This window comes from Stegostoma tigrinum, chromosome 30, assembly GCF_030684315.1.
Source record: "Stegostoma tigrinum isolate sSteTig4 chromosome 30, sSteTig4.hap1, whole genome shotgun sequence".
Taxonomy (NCBI): domain Eukaryota; kingdom Metazoa; phylum Chordata; class Chondrichthyes; order Orectolobiformes; family Stegostomatidae; genus Stegostoma; species Stegostoma tigrinum.
Window position 1 is genome coordinate 6324808 of NC_081383.1, and position 16954 is coordinate 6341761.

At 45.3% G+C, this 16954-nt stretch overlaps 1 protein-coding gene across 1 annotated transcript in view; it reads left to right on the forward strand.

Annotated features, from left to right (window-relative positions):
- The window catches only part of LOC125465855 (beta-1,4-galactosyltransferase 2-like), a 52511-nt gene that overhangs the window by 17338 nt on the left and 18219 nt on the right, over positions 1 to 16954 (forward strand). Inside the window, exons 2-3 of the mRNA XM_048559774.2 lie at positions 3700 to 3792; positions 9662 to 9897. Of these exons, the coding sequence (XP_048415731.1) occupies positions 3700 to 3792; positions 9662 to 9897 (329 nt within the window). The remainder of the gene's footprint in view (positions 1 to 3699; positions 3793 to 9661; positions 9898 to 16954) is intronic.

Sequence of the window (16954 nt, forward strand, 5' to 3'; positions counted from 1 at the left end):
CCAGCTTCGGGCTGCGTGGAGTTTGTACATTCTCCCCGTGTGTGCGTGGGTTTCGTCCGGGTGCTCCGGTTTCCTCCCACAGCCCAAAGATGTGCAGGCTAAGTGGATTGGCCATGCTAAATATATGCCCGCAGTGTTCAGGGGTGTGTGGATTATAGGGGGACAGGTCTGGGTGGGATGCTTCGAGGGGTGGTGTGGACTTGTTGGGCCGAAGGGCCTGTTTCCATACTGTAGGGAATCTAACCTAATCTAAATATTTGACTGTGGCAGGCAGCTTTTGTGAAGCAGTCAAGCACCTTCCCTTCCCCTCCCCCTTCATTCCCAACTCACGCCGCACATGAGTCAGTTCCAGTCTAAAAGCTTGCGGAGCTACACTGAGCATCCACCTTCTTCCTGTCACATGAATTAAATCGTTATCACAATCCAGATAGACTCGCCCCGCCTGCTCTTAAACATATTTAAGGTCACATTCTTTAGGAGGATGAGGAAATTGTACTGTAATCCTTACTGTTAATACACAGGCAGATTATGAAGCCATGTAGTGTTGCCTGTATTTTAATTGGAAAGTGCAGGCAGTGTGGGAGATTATTAATTGTTCACCACTTCTGTCACCGTGTGCTTTTACTGAAGGGTGAAAGTTCAAAGCAGTATTTAGCATTGGGCTGACTGCACCATTCATACAAAGGCAGCTCTGTGTCAGAGCCCAGGGAATTTGTTTATTCCTGTCGCACTCTCTCAGGATGTGGGATTTAAGTGACCAAGCCAGCAGCAATTGCCAATCCCGAGAAGTTGAACTCCTTCAATTTTTTTAATGAATTCAAATTCGCAGAAAGAGGCCATTCGGCCTGTTTTGATGTGTTCTGGCACAGACCCTCGAGCTGCCTCTAACCACATTTGGGAATTTGGCAAGTAAGCTGTGTGCAGCCTCCTTTTAAAATATGCAGTTGCTTGTAGATCCAGGAGCACGGATTGTGTGCAGAGAAGACTCCTGCTTCAGAGGAGCAGCTAGAAATCACAGCAGAGAATGAGGGAGGGAGTTGGTGTTCTTCCTAGAGAGTTGTCAACAAATCAGACAGGTTTTTAACCACCCTCCACAGCTCCTTGGTGATGGCAACGGATTCCAGAAATTTGTGATCTCCATTCTTGTTTTTCAACTTCAAAAATTTTAAAAGGCTGCTGTTGAAGCCACTGGAATTCTGTTTTTTTTCCCCTCAGTTCAGGAACTGCTCGCTCAACTTGTCAATGGTATTAATCCAATGAATAAATTAAAGTTGTCGCTTGGATGTTCAATAACACTATACTTGTGTTTTCAATGTGCCGTGGGCATCATTTGGCTAGACCAGTATTTACTGCCGTTCCCTAATTTCCCAAAGGGTAGTTGACCACATTGCTGTTGGTCTGGAGTCATGTGTAGGCCGAACCAGCTATGGGTGGCAGTGCCCTTCACTGGATGGAACCAGATGGGATTTTCCCCGACAATTGACAATAGTTTTGTGGTCACCGTTGAGCTCAATTCCAGATTTTTATTTAATCCAAATCCCACCGTCTGCTGCTGTGGGATTCTCCGGTCCCCGGAATAATACCTGGTCTCCAGGTTACTCATCTGGCGATAACACCATTGGGCTTGGCCTCCCTGTACAAATATAGAAATGCAGCAGGGTGGGGTTCCCTCTTCCAGTCGCTTGTCTCTATTGGTTGGGCTAGACTGTCATGGTGTGTTGGCTTTGGGACCCACTTGGCCTTTGGTGTATGTGTGGTCTATCTGTTGACCCTAAACCATGAGCGCTATTCCACACAGGAAGCGATAACTGATTGTCCTCTCACAGGGTCGGTTTTGTTTTATTGGGAAGGGGAGGATTTTTTTTCAAGTTCGTTCATGAGCTGTGGGTCTTGCTAGCTGTGCGGCATTTATTGCCCATCCTGAGTTGCCCTTCAGAATGTGGTGACTGCCTTGACAGACAAGATTCCTCGGGACCTTGACAGGGTGGATGTGGAGAGGTTGTTTCCCCTTGTGCGAGAGTCTAGGACCAGAGGGTATAATCCCAGAATCAGGGGCTGCGTATTTAACACAGAAAAGAGGAGGAATTTTTTTCCCCTGAGGGTAGTGAATCAGTGGAATTCTTTACCACAGAGGGCTGTTGAGGATGGGTCACTAAGTATAATCCAAGGTTGTGATAAAGTGATAATGGGAACTGCAGATGCTGGAGAATCCAAGATAACAAAGTGTGGAGCTGGATGAACACAGCAGGCCAAGCAGCATCTCAGGAGCACAAAAGCTGACATTTCAGGCCTAGACCCTTCATCTCCGATGAAGGGTCTAGGCCCAAAACGTCAGCTTTTGTGCTCCTGAGATGCTGCTTGGCCTGCTGTGTTCATCCAGCTCCACACTTTGTTATCAAGGTTGTGATAAACATGTTTTTAATCCTCAAGGGAATCAGGAGTTGTGGGGAAAAGGCAGGAGAGTGGAGTTAAGGATCATCACATCATCCACGATATCGTTGAATGGCAGACCAGACTCAATGGGCTGAATGGCCTGCTTCTTTTCTGATGTTATGTAGTTAAGTTATTGAACTGCTACAGTCGCTGTGCTGAAGATAGACCCACAATGCTGTCTGGCAGCAAGTTCCAGGAGTTTGACCCAGCGGCAGTGAGGAAACAGTGATGTATTTCCATAGCAGGATATTGACTGGCTCGGAGGGGCACCTGTAGGTGGTGGTGTTTCCGCGTATCTGCTGCCCTCGTCTTTCTGGATGGAAGTGGCCATGGGCTTTGAAGGAGCTTTGATGGATTTCTGCAGTGCACCTTGTGAATGATGTGCACCGCTGCTAGCGTGATGCTAAAGTGAATTCATTCAACTGGGTGTGATCAGCTAACTCAGGAAAAACATTAGGGCTCAAACATTAGAAAGATCTGCTTTATTAGGCTGAGCTGTAACCAGATAGATGAACCATTAGGGGTGTGTGCTGTGACGATGCAGGGGCAATGTTGGTGGCCATTTGGCCTGTGGTGTCCATGCTAGCTTGTTCTCAGTGAAACATTAAACTAAGGTCCCATTTATCTTTTCATGTGGATGTAAAAGAGCTCATGGCATAATTGTGAAGAAGAGCAGGGGAGTTACCCCTGGGAGCTCGCCAATATTTAGCCTTAATTAAACAGATTATTTGGTTTTTATCTCCTCACTGCTTTTGGGAAGCTTGCTGTGTGAAAGTTGGCTGTCAGATTTTACTACCCTACAACAGTGACTGCACTTTGAAACTACTATATTGAATGTGCTGTGCTCCACGACATTCTGACGTGATTAGAGGTGCTATATAAACGCAAATCAATGTTTAATCCTGGCTGGGTCTGTCTGGGTGTGAAGACAAACAGGTCTGGTCTGGTTTCCTTTTGGGTTTACCCAACTGAACAGAAGACCCAGTTTTCAAAAGATGCTTTTTGACAGAGTTCCAGAATGGGAATTCAAACCATGCTCACTCCATGATTGGGAATGCTACCACTGAGATGGACCTCACCCCTTCACTGGACATAGAACTCTATATTTGGAAGGCTATTAATCTTGAGGCCTCCCTCTGTCAGGAGCAAATCCTAGTCTTGAATTATGTTGTTGTTAAGGCATGTACAACTCCGTTTATCGCAGCCCTCAGTCAGCTTCCGCCTTCTTAGGTGTTTCAACTTACTTTTAATTGTCCTTCATCACAGATGGTGCTCCAGCCTTAAGCAATGCAACATCAGTCACTAACTCTCCTGAAGCTAAACACTTGGAGAAATGCCCTGACGATCCACCAGAACTTGGTAAGTGAAGAGAGGAAATTGTCAAAACCTCATTTTTGACGCACAGATAGTAAGAACTGCCGATGCCGGAGTCAGGGATAACAAGGTGTGGAGCTGGAAGAACACAGCAGGCCAGTCAGCATCAGAGGAGCAGGAAAGCTGACGTTTTGTTTCGGGACCCTTCTTCAGAAAATGAAGTCAATTTTAGTCTCAATAATTTAACTGGAGGAATTTTCAAGACCCAACGACCCTGTACAATTCTCTTCTCCCTGCTATAAGAAGGGCATTATTAAATTGGAGGGGGTTCAGAAAAGATTTACATGAATTTTGCTGGGACTGAAGCATTTGAGTTACAAAGGGGTGGATTTTAAATCTCCTTTCACCTTAAAATTACGCCCCCTGCTTTTGAACTCCCCAACTCTAGGGAAAAGACCTTTGCTACTTACCTTATCAAGGCCCGTCGTGATTTTATAAATCTCTGTAAGGTTACCCCTCAACTTGCTATGCTCCAGTGAAAAAAGGTCCCAAACTATTCAGCATACAGACTCTGACAAACCTTTCTCCCTGGGTGACAACTCCATCCTTCTCTTTCGGAGGCTGGACCTCAGCTGCTCACATCCCCCATGCTGTATTTAAGTCAAGTTGAACTTCCAACCTCTTCCCTGTTTGCTGAGATTGTGTTTTATTCCCATCTCTGAAACACCATTTGATTCCACCCCTGCTTCAGCTTGTCTACTGCTGACAGCCACATCTGTGTATCTTTTCTTATCCCTGGTGTTGACCCCTCTAACGCTCGCCTGGCTCGCCTTCCTCTTCCCAACCACTGTGAGGCAAAGCTGATCCAATTATCTTCTGCCTCTGTTGTAATTCTCACCAGGCCCTGTTCACCATCATCCCTCTGTTTGTTAAACTTCATTGCCTCTCAATCTGGCAGAAAGCACAGTTTCAAAATTTGAGCATTGCCTGGAGAAAGGGGCATTTTGTCGATGTTTTTCATCTTGCACTCATCAGGACAGTTCACAAGAAATACCAATTCAAGGGGAGAACAATGTTATACCCAGTGAGCACATTGCTGATTGGTTGGCAAATGGAACTTCATTGGTAGAGGCATTTCTTTAGTGGCAGCGCTCTACCAATGAAAGTCCACTTGCCAACCAATCAGTAATTTCCCTTCAAAGTATAAGTGTGTTTCATTCACACACTGATGGGACCAGTCACATCAGACAGCTACCCCACATTCCCTGCACTGTGATGTCAGTACATGTGCAGACTGCCCCACTTCTATTTAATGGTAATCAGTCTCCAAAAGAATCCCCTTTGCTGCCCTGCGCTCTTTCACTGTCATCCTGTCACAGGCAAGTGGAACCAATGGCCTAGCGGTGTCATTGGTACGCTATTAATACAGAGACCCAGGTAAGGTTCTGGGGGCCTGTATTCAAATCCTGCCACAGCAGATGGTGGGATTCGAATACAGTAAAAATCAGGAAATAAGGGCCTAATCAAGAAACCATTGCTGATTGTCGGAAAGCCCAGTCTGGGTCACTAATGTTCTTTAGGGAAGGAAATCTGCCATCTTTAGCCAGGCAATAGTCATACAGCACAGAAACAGACCCTTCGGTCCAACCAGTCCATACCGACCTTAACCCAAAACGAAACTAGTCCCACCTGCCTGTGCTTGGTCCACATCCCTCCAAACCTTTCCTATTTATCAACTTATCCAAAAGCCTTCTAAACGCTGTACCTGCAAGCACCACTCCATCTGGAAGTTCATTCCAAACACAAACCATTCTGTGTTTAAAAAAAAAAGTTGCAAATCATGTTCTTTTTAAATCTTTCTCCTCTCACCTTAAATATATGCCTTCTAGTTTTAATATCCTCCAGCATCAGGGAGAAGCACCTGCTAGTCACCTTATCTGTAGCCCTGACGACCTCATATGACTGGCTTACATGTAACTCCAGACCTGCAGTGATGTAGTTGACTCTCAGCCACCCTCTGGGAAATTAGGGATGGGCAATAAATGCTGACCCAGCCATTGCTCCTGTAAGTGATTTTTTTTTTAAAAAGAAGTCCTTAGTTCTGTTCCAATGTTGTGTTCCAATATGTGTGTGTGTGTTCCCCTTCTCACAGGAGCATTCACATTAGACATTTTGATTCAATAATGCTGCTGTGAAGTACCACGGGACGTGTTCCTGTTAAAGGCACTATAGAAATGCAACTTGTCACAGATACTACAATCCTATTTGTAGCAGCCCAGTGGTACCGGCTCAGTTCGGTACAATGACAAGATTTTTGCAGCTTTTTCAATGAGGGGCCTGGTCAGATTCACTGAATGTGAGTATCCCACTGGAGTTAGCTCCGGAATTTCAAGCCGGAGCAGCTGTCACTATTCCTCAAGAATGAGGGGTTTGATATCTCCTCTGACAGACATGGGAATATTACCAACAGAGCCAAAAAGCTGACTCTGGCCCTTTCTAGTTTGTCAGTCCTCGCTGTGGTTCACCAGACAACCCGCCCATCTCAGAATAGAAAGATTAGGGTTCAAATCCTTCCACACCAAACTCTAGAGTGATACTCCAGAACAGCGTTGTTCTTTAGACATTGTTTAAACCATGAGACCTATCTCCCTCTGTATAGATGCAAAAGATGTTAAAAAAGAAGCATGACATTATTTTGAGAGTCACAAACGTCCTGGTCTAGTATTTATCTCTAAATGAGCTCTAAAAGCTGACTAACCAGTCTCTTGCTGTGTGCAATACACAGGCATATTTTCTACATTATGAAAGTGACCACACCTCCATACTATTTAATTTGTCACAAATTAGCATCTGGTAATTATGCTAGTTTAGGTAATAACATATGTAAAATGTTATTCTAAAAATTTACTTTTATAGCATGCTGTGAATGTTATAAATAAATTGGATGTCGCAAGGTCATGAAGGGGACTTTGGTTTGTAAACAGTTCAGTCTGTCATTCTGCAATAAGATTATTTTAAATCAATTCATTCAGACACAGTACATCCAGGACAGGTGGGGCTTGAACCCAGATGCTCTGGCCTGGAGATACAGCGTCACAAACTCCTCCTCTAATAGTTAGCTGAAAGATCCACAATTATATTCACAGAATTGTTGGAATGCAAGAGGCCATTCAGCCCATCGTACCTGCTGTCTGAGCATTTTAACTTCATGTTGATCTCCTGTCCGTTCCCCAAAGCCTTGTGTGTTGTTTCTATTTAAATAACCATCTCATATCTTCTTGACTCATTGAGCCGCATTCCAGAACCTAACCACTCGCTGTGTGAAAAATGTTTTTCTCGCCTCTCATTTGTTTCTTTTGCAGAATGCTTTGAGCATGAGCAGTCACGTTTTTATGAACAGAAACGGCCTCTCCCTATCCACTCGGTGTAGACTCTTCATGATTTTGAAAATTTCTATCAAATCTCCCCTTAACCTTCTCTCCAAGAAAACCAGACCCAGCCTCACCAGCCATTCATAGAATTGTGCAGCACAGAAACAGACCCTTCGGTCCAATTCGTCCATAGCAGCCAGATATTCTAAATTAATGTCCCATTTGGCCCATATCCCTCTAAACACTTCCTATCCATATACCCACCCAAATGCCTTTTAAATGTTGTAATTCCTAACGTTGTATTGGCTTATGTAGAATGAGCCTTTCAGATGAGGCAGAGTCATTCAGGAGTTGGAACATCATGTTAAGATTGGACAGAATGTTGGTGAAACATCTTCTGGAGTTACTCTGTGCAGTTCCAGTTGCCCTGTTATAGGAAGGATATTATTAGACTGGAGAGGGTTCAAAAGAGATTTATTTTGAGTGGACTTGAATATAAAAGCAGGGATGTACTACTGAGCCTTTATAAGGCTCTGGTCAGGCCACATTTGGAGTATTGCATGCAGTTTTGGGTCCCATATCTCAGGAAGGATGTACTGGCCCTGGAGCGGGTTCAGAGGAGGTTCACGAGAATGGCCCCAGGAATGGAAAGCTTAACATCTGAGGAGCATTTGAGAATTCTAGGACTAACTCATTGGAGTTTAGAAGGATGAGGGGGAAATCTAATTGAAACATTCACAGCACTGAACGGCCTGGACACAGTGGATGTTGGGAAGATGTTTCCATTGGTAGGAGAGACTAGGACCTGAGGACATGGCCTTAGAATAAAGGAAGACCTTTTAGAATAGAGATAAGGAGAAAGTTCTTCAGCCAGAGAGTGCTGAATCTATGGAATTCACTGGCACAGAAGGCTGTGGAGGCCAGGTCATTGAGTATATTTATAACTGAGATAGGTAGGTTTTTGATTATCAAGGGGATCAAGGGTTACAGGGAGAAAGCAGGAGAATGGGGTTGAGGAACTTATCAGCCATGATTGAATAGCAGAGCAGACTCGATGGGCTGAATGGCCTAATTGCTACTCCTATGTCTTATGGTCTTATTTAACTAGGACGTTGTAGGGAATAGAGGGTTCAACGTAATGAAAAATAGACTTGAAAGACTCAGATTTTTTTTCCTCTGCAGCTTAGGAGTTTGAGGGGTGACTTTACTGAAATTTATAAAATGATGAGGGGCATAGATAAGGTGAATGGCACTGGCCTTTTGCCTCAGGGTGAGGAGCTCAAAACTAAGGGGTGTATTTTTTAAAGTGAGCGGAGAGAGAGTTTAAAAAGGACATGAGGGGCAGTGTTTTCGCACAAAATAATTCATGTGTAGAACAAACTGCAAGAGGAAGTGACGGATGCAGGTGCAGTTAAAACATCAGTTTCAAAAGGCTTTTGGATAAGCTAATGAATTGAGAAAGTTTGGAGGGATACAGGTCATGTGCAGGCAGTTTGGACTGGTTTAGTCTTGGACCACAGTCTGTTTCCAGGCTGTGTACGACTTTATGGCCCTATTTAAGTGCTGTTTGTGGGGCTGTGTGCAAATTGGTTGCAAATCTGCAATGATTTGGACGCACCTTATTGATAGAAAAGCTCTTTGGAATGGCCTGAGATTGCATAGGGCGTTATGTGAATGCTAGTACTTTCCTCTTCCACCTTAACCAGATGATCAGTTCACTCATTGTTACTTGCAACTTTCATGTCTGTATCTCAAATTCTGAAGAAGGGTCTCGACCCAGAACATCAGCTTTCCTGCTCCTCTGATGCTGCTTGTCCGGCTGTGTTCCTCCAGCTCTACACCTTATTATCTCAGATTCTCCAGCATCGGCAGTTCCTACTATCTCTGTAACAACTTTAACCCCACTGCAAAGCCCATTTCTGAAGAAGAGTATGGACCCGAAACGTCAGCTTTCCTGCTCTGATGCTGCTTGTCCTGCTGTGTTCATCCAGCTCTACACCTTGTTATCTTTGAGTTATTTCCACATTTTTTTTTCTGTCATTTTATTTTGAATTTTTCAAAGGCGGTAAAACCTGTACTTCAAGGGTTATGGTAGCATTTGTTTTATCTTGTGTCTCTTGGGGTGTGGGCATTGATTTGATTTATTATTGTCACATGTTCTGCACTACAGTGAAAAGTACTGTTTTGCATGCTGTCCAGGCAAACCATATGTTACATAAGTGCGTTGCTGACGTTCTTTGTCCATCCCCAGTTGTCCTTTGTCAGAGCCAAGGGCTACTGGGGACAGATGGGGTGCAGTAGACAGAAAAGTGAATTTTGAGACCATGACCCATGAGACAATGAGCTCTTGAGCACTGGACCAGGCTCAATGGGCCAAATAGCTAAACCCTCCTTCCAGGTCCTGTGTTCCAACCCATCTGGTACACTTCAGAGTGGAGCTCCAGTGTAACGAATTCAATGCTTTCCAAAGCTTTCTGGCATTTCCTTATGGGAACCAATGGACTTAACAAACCTCTCTGTTTTTGTACTTTTCCGGTTCTCAGTTGGGCCCTTGAGGATTGTGTTTGACCAGGAGCAGTCAATGGAAGAGCTGGCTGAATTAAACCCCTACGTGGAGTTTGGAGGTCACTACAAGCCACCGGACTGCATCCCCTTGCAACGCATCGCCATCATCATCCCCTTCCGAAACCGGGACCACCACCTCCGGCACTGGCTGTACTACCTCCACCCAATCCTGCGTCGGCAGCAGGGCGAGTATGGGATTTATGTTATCGAGCAGGTAGGCATGATCCCTGTACGTACCTCCGTTACCGGACTGCTGTCCTCCGAGTAGAGAGGTGAAAGGTGGGAGGGCGGGATTTGACAGAGGCATTCAGAATTGTGAAGAGTTCCACTGGAATAAATGCTGCTTCCAGTGGTAGGTGAGTCAGTAACCAGACAACACTCAGGCTCGAGATGAAAGGTGTAAGAACCAGAGACAGCAAGTATTACTTTAAGTGGGGATTTATCATGATCTGGCATGTGCTGCCGAAAACAATATTGGAAGATCCAACAGACCTAACCTATATCCTTTGCTGTTCAGACAAATCCTGAGGTAACCTTATTCAAACATCGAGCCGCCAGCATGGAAACTGGCCCTTCAGTCCAACTCATCCAAGCTGACCAAGTTTCGCAAACTAAACTAGTCCCATTTGCCTGTGTTTGACCCATATCCCTCCAAACCTTTCCTATTCATTCCATCTAAATGTCTTTGAAATGTTGTAACTATACCTGCATCTACCCCTTCCTCTAGCAGTTCATTCATCGCATGAACCACATTCTGTGTGAAAAAAAGTTGCCCCTCAGGTCCCTTTGTAAATCTTTCTCCTCTCCCCTTAAAAATATGCCCCCTAGTTTTGAACTCCCCCATCATAGGGAAAAGGATCTTTGCTATTCACCTTATCTATACCCTGCATTATTTTATAAACTACAATATGGTCACCCCTCAACCACTTCCACTCCAGTGGAAAGAAGTCCCAGCTTATCCAGCCTCTTCCTGTAACTGACGTCCTCCGGTCCTGGTAACATCCTGATGAAGTTTTCTGCACCCTCTCCAATTTAATAATATCCTTCCTACAGCATGGTGATCACAATGATACAGAAGACTTCACAGGTGGCCTCACCAACAGCCTGTACAACCTCAACATAGCATTCCAACTCTTTTCCGCAATGATCTTGAGCTTGCCAAATTCCATTTTTTTTGGTCACTGTCCATCTGTGACACAACTTTCAAGGAGCTATGAACCTGAACCCTTCTGTTCAACAACACTCCCCAGGACCCTACCAATAACTGTAACTCCTGCTCATGTTCATCAATGCAAAACCCCCCCATTAATATAAGTTAAACTCCATCTGCCACTCCTTGGCCCATTGCTTCCTCACTATCCACTATACCACGAATGTTGGTGTCGTCTGCAAACATTCTTGTCCAGATCGTTTGTATAAATGACAAACAGCAGTAGTGTTCTGCAGGGTCTACTAGTCACAGGCCTCTAGTCTGAAAAACAACCCTCCATCACCAGCCTCTGCTTACTACTGTCAAGCAGATTTTGTATTCATTTGGCAAGCTTTTCCTGAATCCCATGTGATCTAGCTTTGCTAATCTTTGTACCATGCTGAACCATGTCAAAGTCCTCATAGACAAAGTCCACTGCTCTGCCCTCATCTATTGTCTTCGTCACATCCTCAAAAAAGACTCAATCAGTTTTGTGAGAACTGACTTCCGACGCACAAAGCCATGCTAACTATCCCTAATTAGTCCTTACCTTTCTGAATGCATATCAATCCTGCGTCTCAGAATCCCCTGCAACAATTTGCCCACCACTAATGTCAGACTCACTGGACCATAGCTCCCAGGCTTCTCCTTACAGCCTTTCTTAAATAAAGGCACAGCATGAGCCACCCTCCAGTTTTTCTGGCACCTCACCTGTGGCTGTTGATGAAACAAATATCTGTGCTAGGAGGCCCACAATTTCTTCCCACAGTGTCCTGGGATACATTGGATCAGGGTCCAGAGATTTTATCTACCTTTGTGCTTTTTAAGACCTCTGGCACCACTTCTTCTGGAATGTGGGCTGTTTTCAAGACATTGCAATTTATTTCAGAGTTCCACACCTTCCACGTCTTCCTCTACAGTAAATACTGAAGCTAAATGTATGTTTAGTTTCTTTCCCATCTCCTGTGGTTCCACGCACAAGCCATCCCAAGGGAACTTGAATAGACCTGACATTGACAGGGTGTTTCCTCTTGTGGGAGAGACAAGGGTCACATTTTAAGAATATGAGGGTTCACTTTATTAGAGATGAGTGTTTCTTTCCCAGAGAATCCTTAGCAAGTAGAATTCTGTTCAAAAGTGGAGTCTTTTGTTCACAGGATGTGGGTGTTACTGATTTGTCAAGATCGAGTTGGATAGATTTTTGATAGACGAGGGTAATGGGAGTATAGGTGAGAAAGTGAAGTTGAGACCAGACCAGCTGTGATCTTATTGGAATGATGGAGCAAACTCGATGAGCTGAATGGTCTTCTGCTGCTAAGCCCAATGTTATTGTGTAATAACTCTCAACAGAATTAGATCAATACAGGAAAAGAAAGAAAATGAGAGGACTGTCGGATATCAGCAGAGTAATGGGCTTAGTTACACGGCTCTGCTAAAGAGCCAGCATGGACTTGATGGGCTGAATAGCCTCTTCCTGTGCTACGTCGTCTCGTGATTCAGCAAACTTTGTTCAACTAAGATGCCCTTTTCTAGGGTGCACATCAGATAGCGGACATGTTTCACATAGAATTTGCAACATTGTGTGGGCGAACTCTACACTAGTTTCAACATCTTTAGGTCTTTGTTCCAAACTGATTGGTGTCTTTCAGCATGGAATCATTTAAATAAATGTTGCAACCCTGTGAAACGTGCCAATTGCATTGAGGAGAGGGTTAATTGAATACAAAGGAGGGAGGAAGAGATGAATTCTGCTCAAAGTTAGATGGAGAAAGATGGAAGGAGGCTCGTATAGAACAGACAAACCAGTATGGGCCTGCTGGGTTGAATAGCCTGCATCTGGATAGGTGGTATTTAATGCAGGATCACACCCACCAGCTCGAGGAGGGGCGGTGGGGGGCTGTTGGCAACCATATTAAGTGTCTGTGACTTGTGGTAGGCCCCCTTTGGGATCAGAGGGCAGAAATCCTGACCCCACCCCCTGAAACTAGCAGCCGTCCATTGCTGGCAGTCCCACCAAAGTGGTAGCTGCTTCTAGGGACACTCTAGAATGCCAGGTGAATGGGCACCACAGGAAGGGGCATTTATCATCTACTATGGACTGAAGGAATGTCTGTGACTGAATGCAAAGAGGAGCCAAGTGATGGATAGATTAATGAAAAGAATAATTGGGTGTAAATTAGTTGTATAAATATTGGCGAGGGTGGGGTGGGGGGCAGGCTATTGATCTGAGAGAAGGGGGGATCTTAAAAACAGAAAACACAGCAGGTCTGGCAGCAGCTGTGGAGCAAAAACAGAGTTAACATTTCAGCTCCTTCAGAAAGAATGGTAGCTGAGGAAAATGTTGGTGTATTGGGTGAGGGGTGGAGTGGGGGGTGGGAGTGGGACTAAACAATAGGTGGAGATGGAGCCCCCACAGAGAGAGAAACAGATGGGCAAAGGAGTGGGTAGAGCCAGCCTGGGAGAATGAGGGGTTGGCAGTGGTAGTAGCCCATGTGATAACAAGGCCTGGTGTGGAGGAGTTAGAACATAGAACAGTACAGCACAGTACAGGCCCTTCGGCCCACCATGTTGTGCCAACCTATTATCCTACTAGATCAATCTGCCCTGCATACCCAACGTTTTACTATCTCCCATGTGCCTATCCAAGAGTCACCTCAAAATCTCTAAAGTATCTGACTCCACTACCACTGCCGGCAGCGCATTCCACATGCCCACCACTGTCTGCGTGAAGAACCTACCTCTGACATCTCCCCTGTACCTTCCTCCAATCACCTTAAAATTAAGCCCTCTCGTAATAGTCATTTCTGCCCTGGGAAAAAGTCTCTGGGTATCCACTCTATCTGTGCCTCTCATCACCTTGTACACCTGTATCAAGCCACCTCTCATCCTCTTCGCTCCAATGAGAAAAGCCCTAGCTCCCTCAAGCTTTCCTCATTAGACCTGCCCTCCAGTCCAGACAGCATCCTGGTAAATCTCCTCTGCACTCTCTCTAAAGCTTTCATATCTTTCCTTTAATGAGGTGACCAGAACTGAACGCAATATTCCAAGTATGGTCTAACCAGAGTTTTATAGAGCTGCAGCATAAACTCACGGCTCTTAAACTCAATTCCCCTGCCAATGAAAGCCAACATATGGCTTTGAACGCCTTCTTAGCAACCCTATCAACTTGGGTAGCAACTTTGAGGGACTCCAAGACCCCTCTGTTCCTCCATATTGCCGAGAATCCTGCCATTAACCCTGTATTCTGCATTGAAATTCGACCTTCCGAAATGAACCACTTAGGGTAAGGGCATGGGAAAAGGTCGTGAGGCTGTAAATGATTGAACTCGATACCAAGCCGAGAAGGCTTCGTCACCAGGTGGAAAATGAAATGCCATTTTTCCACCTTGTGCTGAGCTTCACTGGAGCACGATAGCAAGCATGACACAGATGCTGGAGACAATCTTGTGGTGCAGTCGTAATGTCCCTACCTCTGAGCTAGGAGGCCTGGGTTCAAATCCAACCTGCTCCAGAGCGTGTCTTAGAATCTCTCAGCAGTTTGATTTTAATTAAAATAATGGGCAGTGAGCATCAAGAGTGGCTAAGTGAAATAAAAGCGTGAAACCTAGGTGGAAGCAGTGACATAGTGGCATTATTGCTGGTCTATTAATCCAGGGCCCAGGTTCAAATCCCACCACAACAGATAATGAAATTCATATTCAACACAAATCTGGCGAATTTCTGCAGTGCATCTTGCAGATGGTACACACTGCTGCTACTGAGCATCAGTGGTGGAGGGAGTGGACGCTTGTGGATGTGGTGCCAGTCAAGCAGCTGCTTTGTCCTGGATGGTGTCAAGTTTCTTGACTGTTATTGGGGCTACACTCAACTAGGGTAAGCGTGGAGTATTCCATCACACTCCTGACTTGGGCCTTGTATTGTAATGACTTGGGCCTTTGAACAAGTGCCTAGTGCCCCTGAAGCCCTCGAGAAAACTGGCAAACCCATCGCTGGTTGAGAACTAGGGTGGCAAACTGAGGTCCTTAATTGTCCATGTACCAGCTTCTGTTGGCGGAAGGCAGGGAAGGGCATCCACCAGCTTCCTACCTCCAGTTTAATCACAGGAGACGAGGTCAAATGGTGCTCTCATGCTCTCCCCTCCCCCTCGCGCGCTCTCTTCCCCCCCCCCGCCCCCGTCCCCTGTCCCCATATTCTCCCTCACCCTCTCATGCATGCACACACTCTCCCTCACATTCTCACACTCCCCCCACACACACACACACACGTTCTCCTGCGCGCTCCCACTCTCCCGCGCGCCCATATTCCCCCCTATCAACAAACACACCGCTGAGGAGGCCATTACATTTGTCTGGTATAGCGCCTGTTAGAATGGCACTGAAAGGAAGGAAGTGATTGGTTGTATTTGATTCAGGCACTGACTGAAGTTTTTGATGATTCAGACGGCCACGCAATATTCAACAGAGCTCAGCAATATGTGTTTAATGATTCATTCAACAAAACTAGGTCTGATTTTTGAAGGCAATCACTCGAGTGCACGCTGTTTATTAGAACGGCCCAGTCAGTAAATCAGGCGGGCAGCAGAAACACTGGTCCCGTACCTGTTTATATTGCCTCGTTTCCTGGTCGCGCTTCCGGTGCCACTAGCAAGACCATTGGTTGAGAAATATTTCTTCCAAATGAAGCAAAAATGACATCGCTTCCTTTTTCCTGTCCAATTCAGACAGAGCAAAGGGGCGGGGCAATAATGCAGTCAGTGGACATTATAGAACATAGAGACCAAGAGGAATAGTTTATTTGAGCCTTCTCTACTGTCCAGTATGATCATTGCTGATCTTTTATCTCTATGCCATATTCCTGCTTTCTCTCCATACCTTTTGTATTTAATATCAAAGATGGAAACATGTACTATGGAAGATGATGCCATCGTGTTGTGTCAAATGTTAGTAATGAAACCTATAGCCCGCCTGCACCCAGTGACTATTGTAGCCACATTTCCCTGTGTACTGTCGAGTTAGATGAACACATCAGGCCAGGCGGCATCAGAGGAGCAAGAAAGTTACGTTTTTTGGTCAGGACCCTTCTTCAGGAAAAGAAAGCGTCCTAACCTGAAACGTCAACTTTACTGCTCCTCTGATGCTGCCTGGCCTGCTGTGTTTCCTCCAGCTCCACACTGTGCTATCTCTTGACTCCAGCAACAGTAGTTCTTACTATCCCTGTGTAATGTGTCTTGGGATCATTGCAAGCTGCTACTGGGCATGTGACTAACCTTGACCAATCAGCCAAGTGCAGTTACATGAAGCTGGTATGACCCCAGACTCTCGAGAAAGCAACTTTATCAGCTTCCTCAGCAACAGGATGGTACAAGTGCAGAGGTTCACCGCAATTCACGTGTCTTTCTGCCTCAAGTGCTTATCTCACTTGCCCTCCACTATTGACATCAACCGCTCCCTGTAGAACATGCCCCACATTCTCAAAGGGGTATAGAGTTTATCCTGAATTCGCAATTGTATTTATAATCCACTATCTTGTATTTACGGGATTAATATTCCAGACCCTGACCATTCATCAGCTCTCGGGAAAGATAGAAATGTTTCAGTGCTTATTTCCCATCCTGAATTGCCCCTAGAGGAAGGCGGTGGTGAGCTGCCATCTTGAACCGTTGCAGACCATGTGCTATAGATAGACCCCAATGGGTGATGTGTCTTTGGAACTGTATTCCCCAGAGAGTGGTAGAGACAGGATCATGAAATATCTTTAAGGCTGAGTTAGATACATTCTCGATTGATGAGAGAGTCAAAGGTTATTGTGGGATGATTTTGGGGGATAGATGGAAATGGGGAGCTGAGGCCAACAAAGATCATCCTTGATCTTATTGAATGGCAGAACAGGCTTAAAGGCTTTGTTAGGAGAGAGTTCCAGGATTCTGACTCAGCAACACTGAAGGAATGATGATCCATTTCAAAGTCAGGATGGTGAGTGGCTTGAAGGAGAACTTGCAGATAGTGGTGTTCCCATGCATCTGCTGCCCCTGTCCTTCTAGACAGTAGAATGTGATAGGATTAAACAGTGAAAAGGGAGAGGG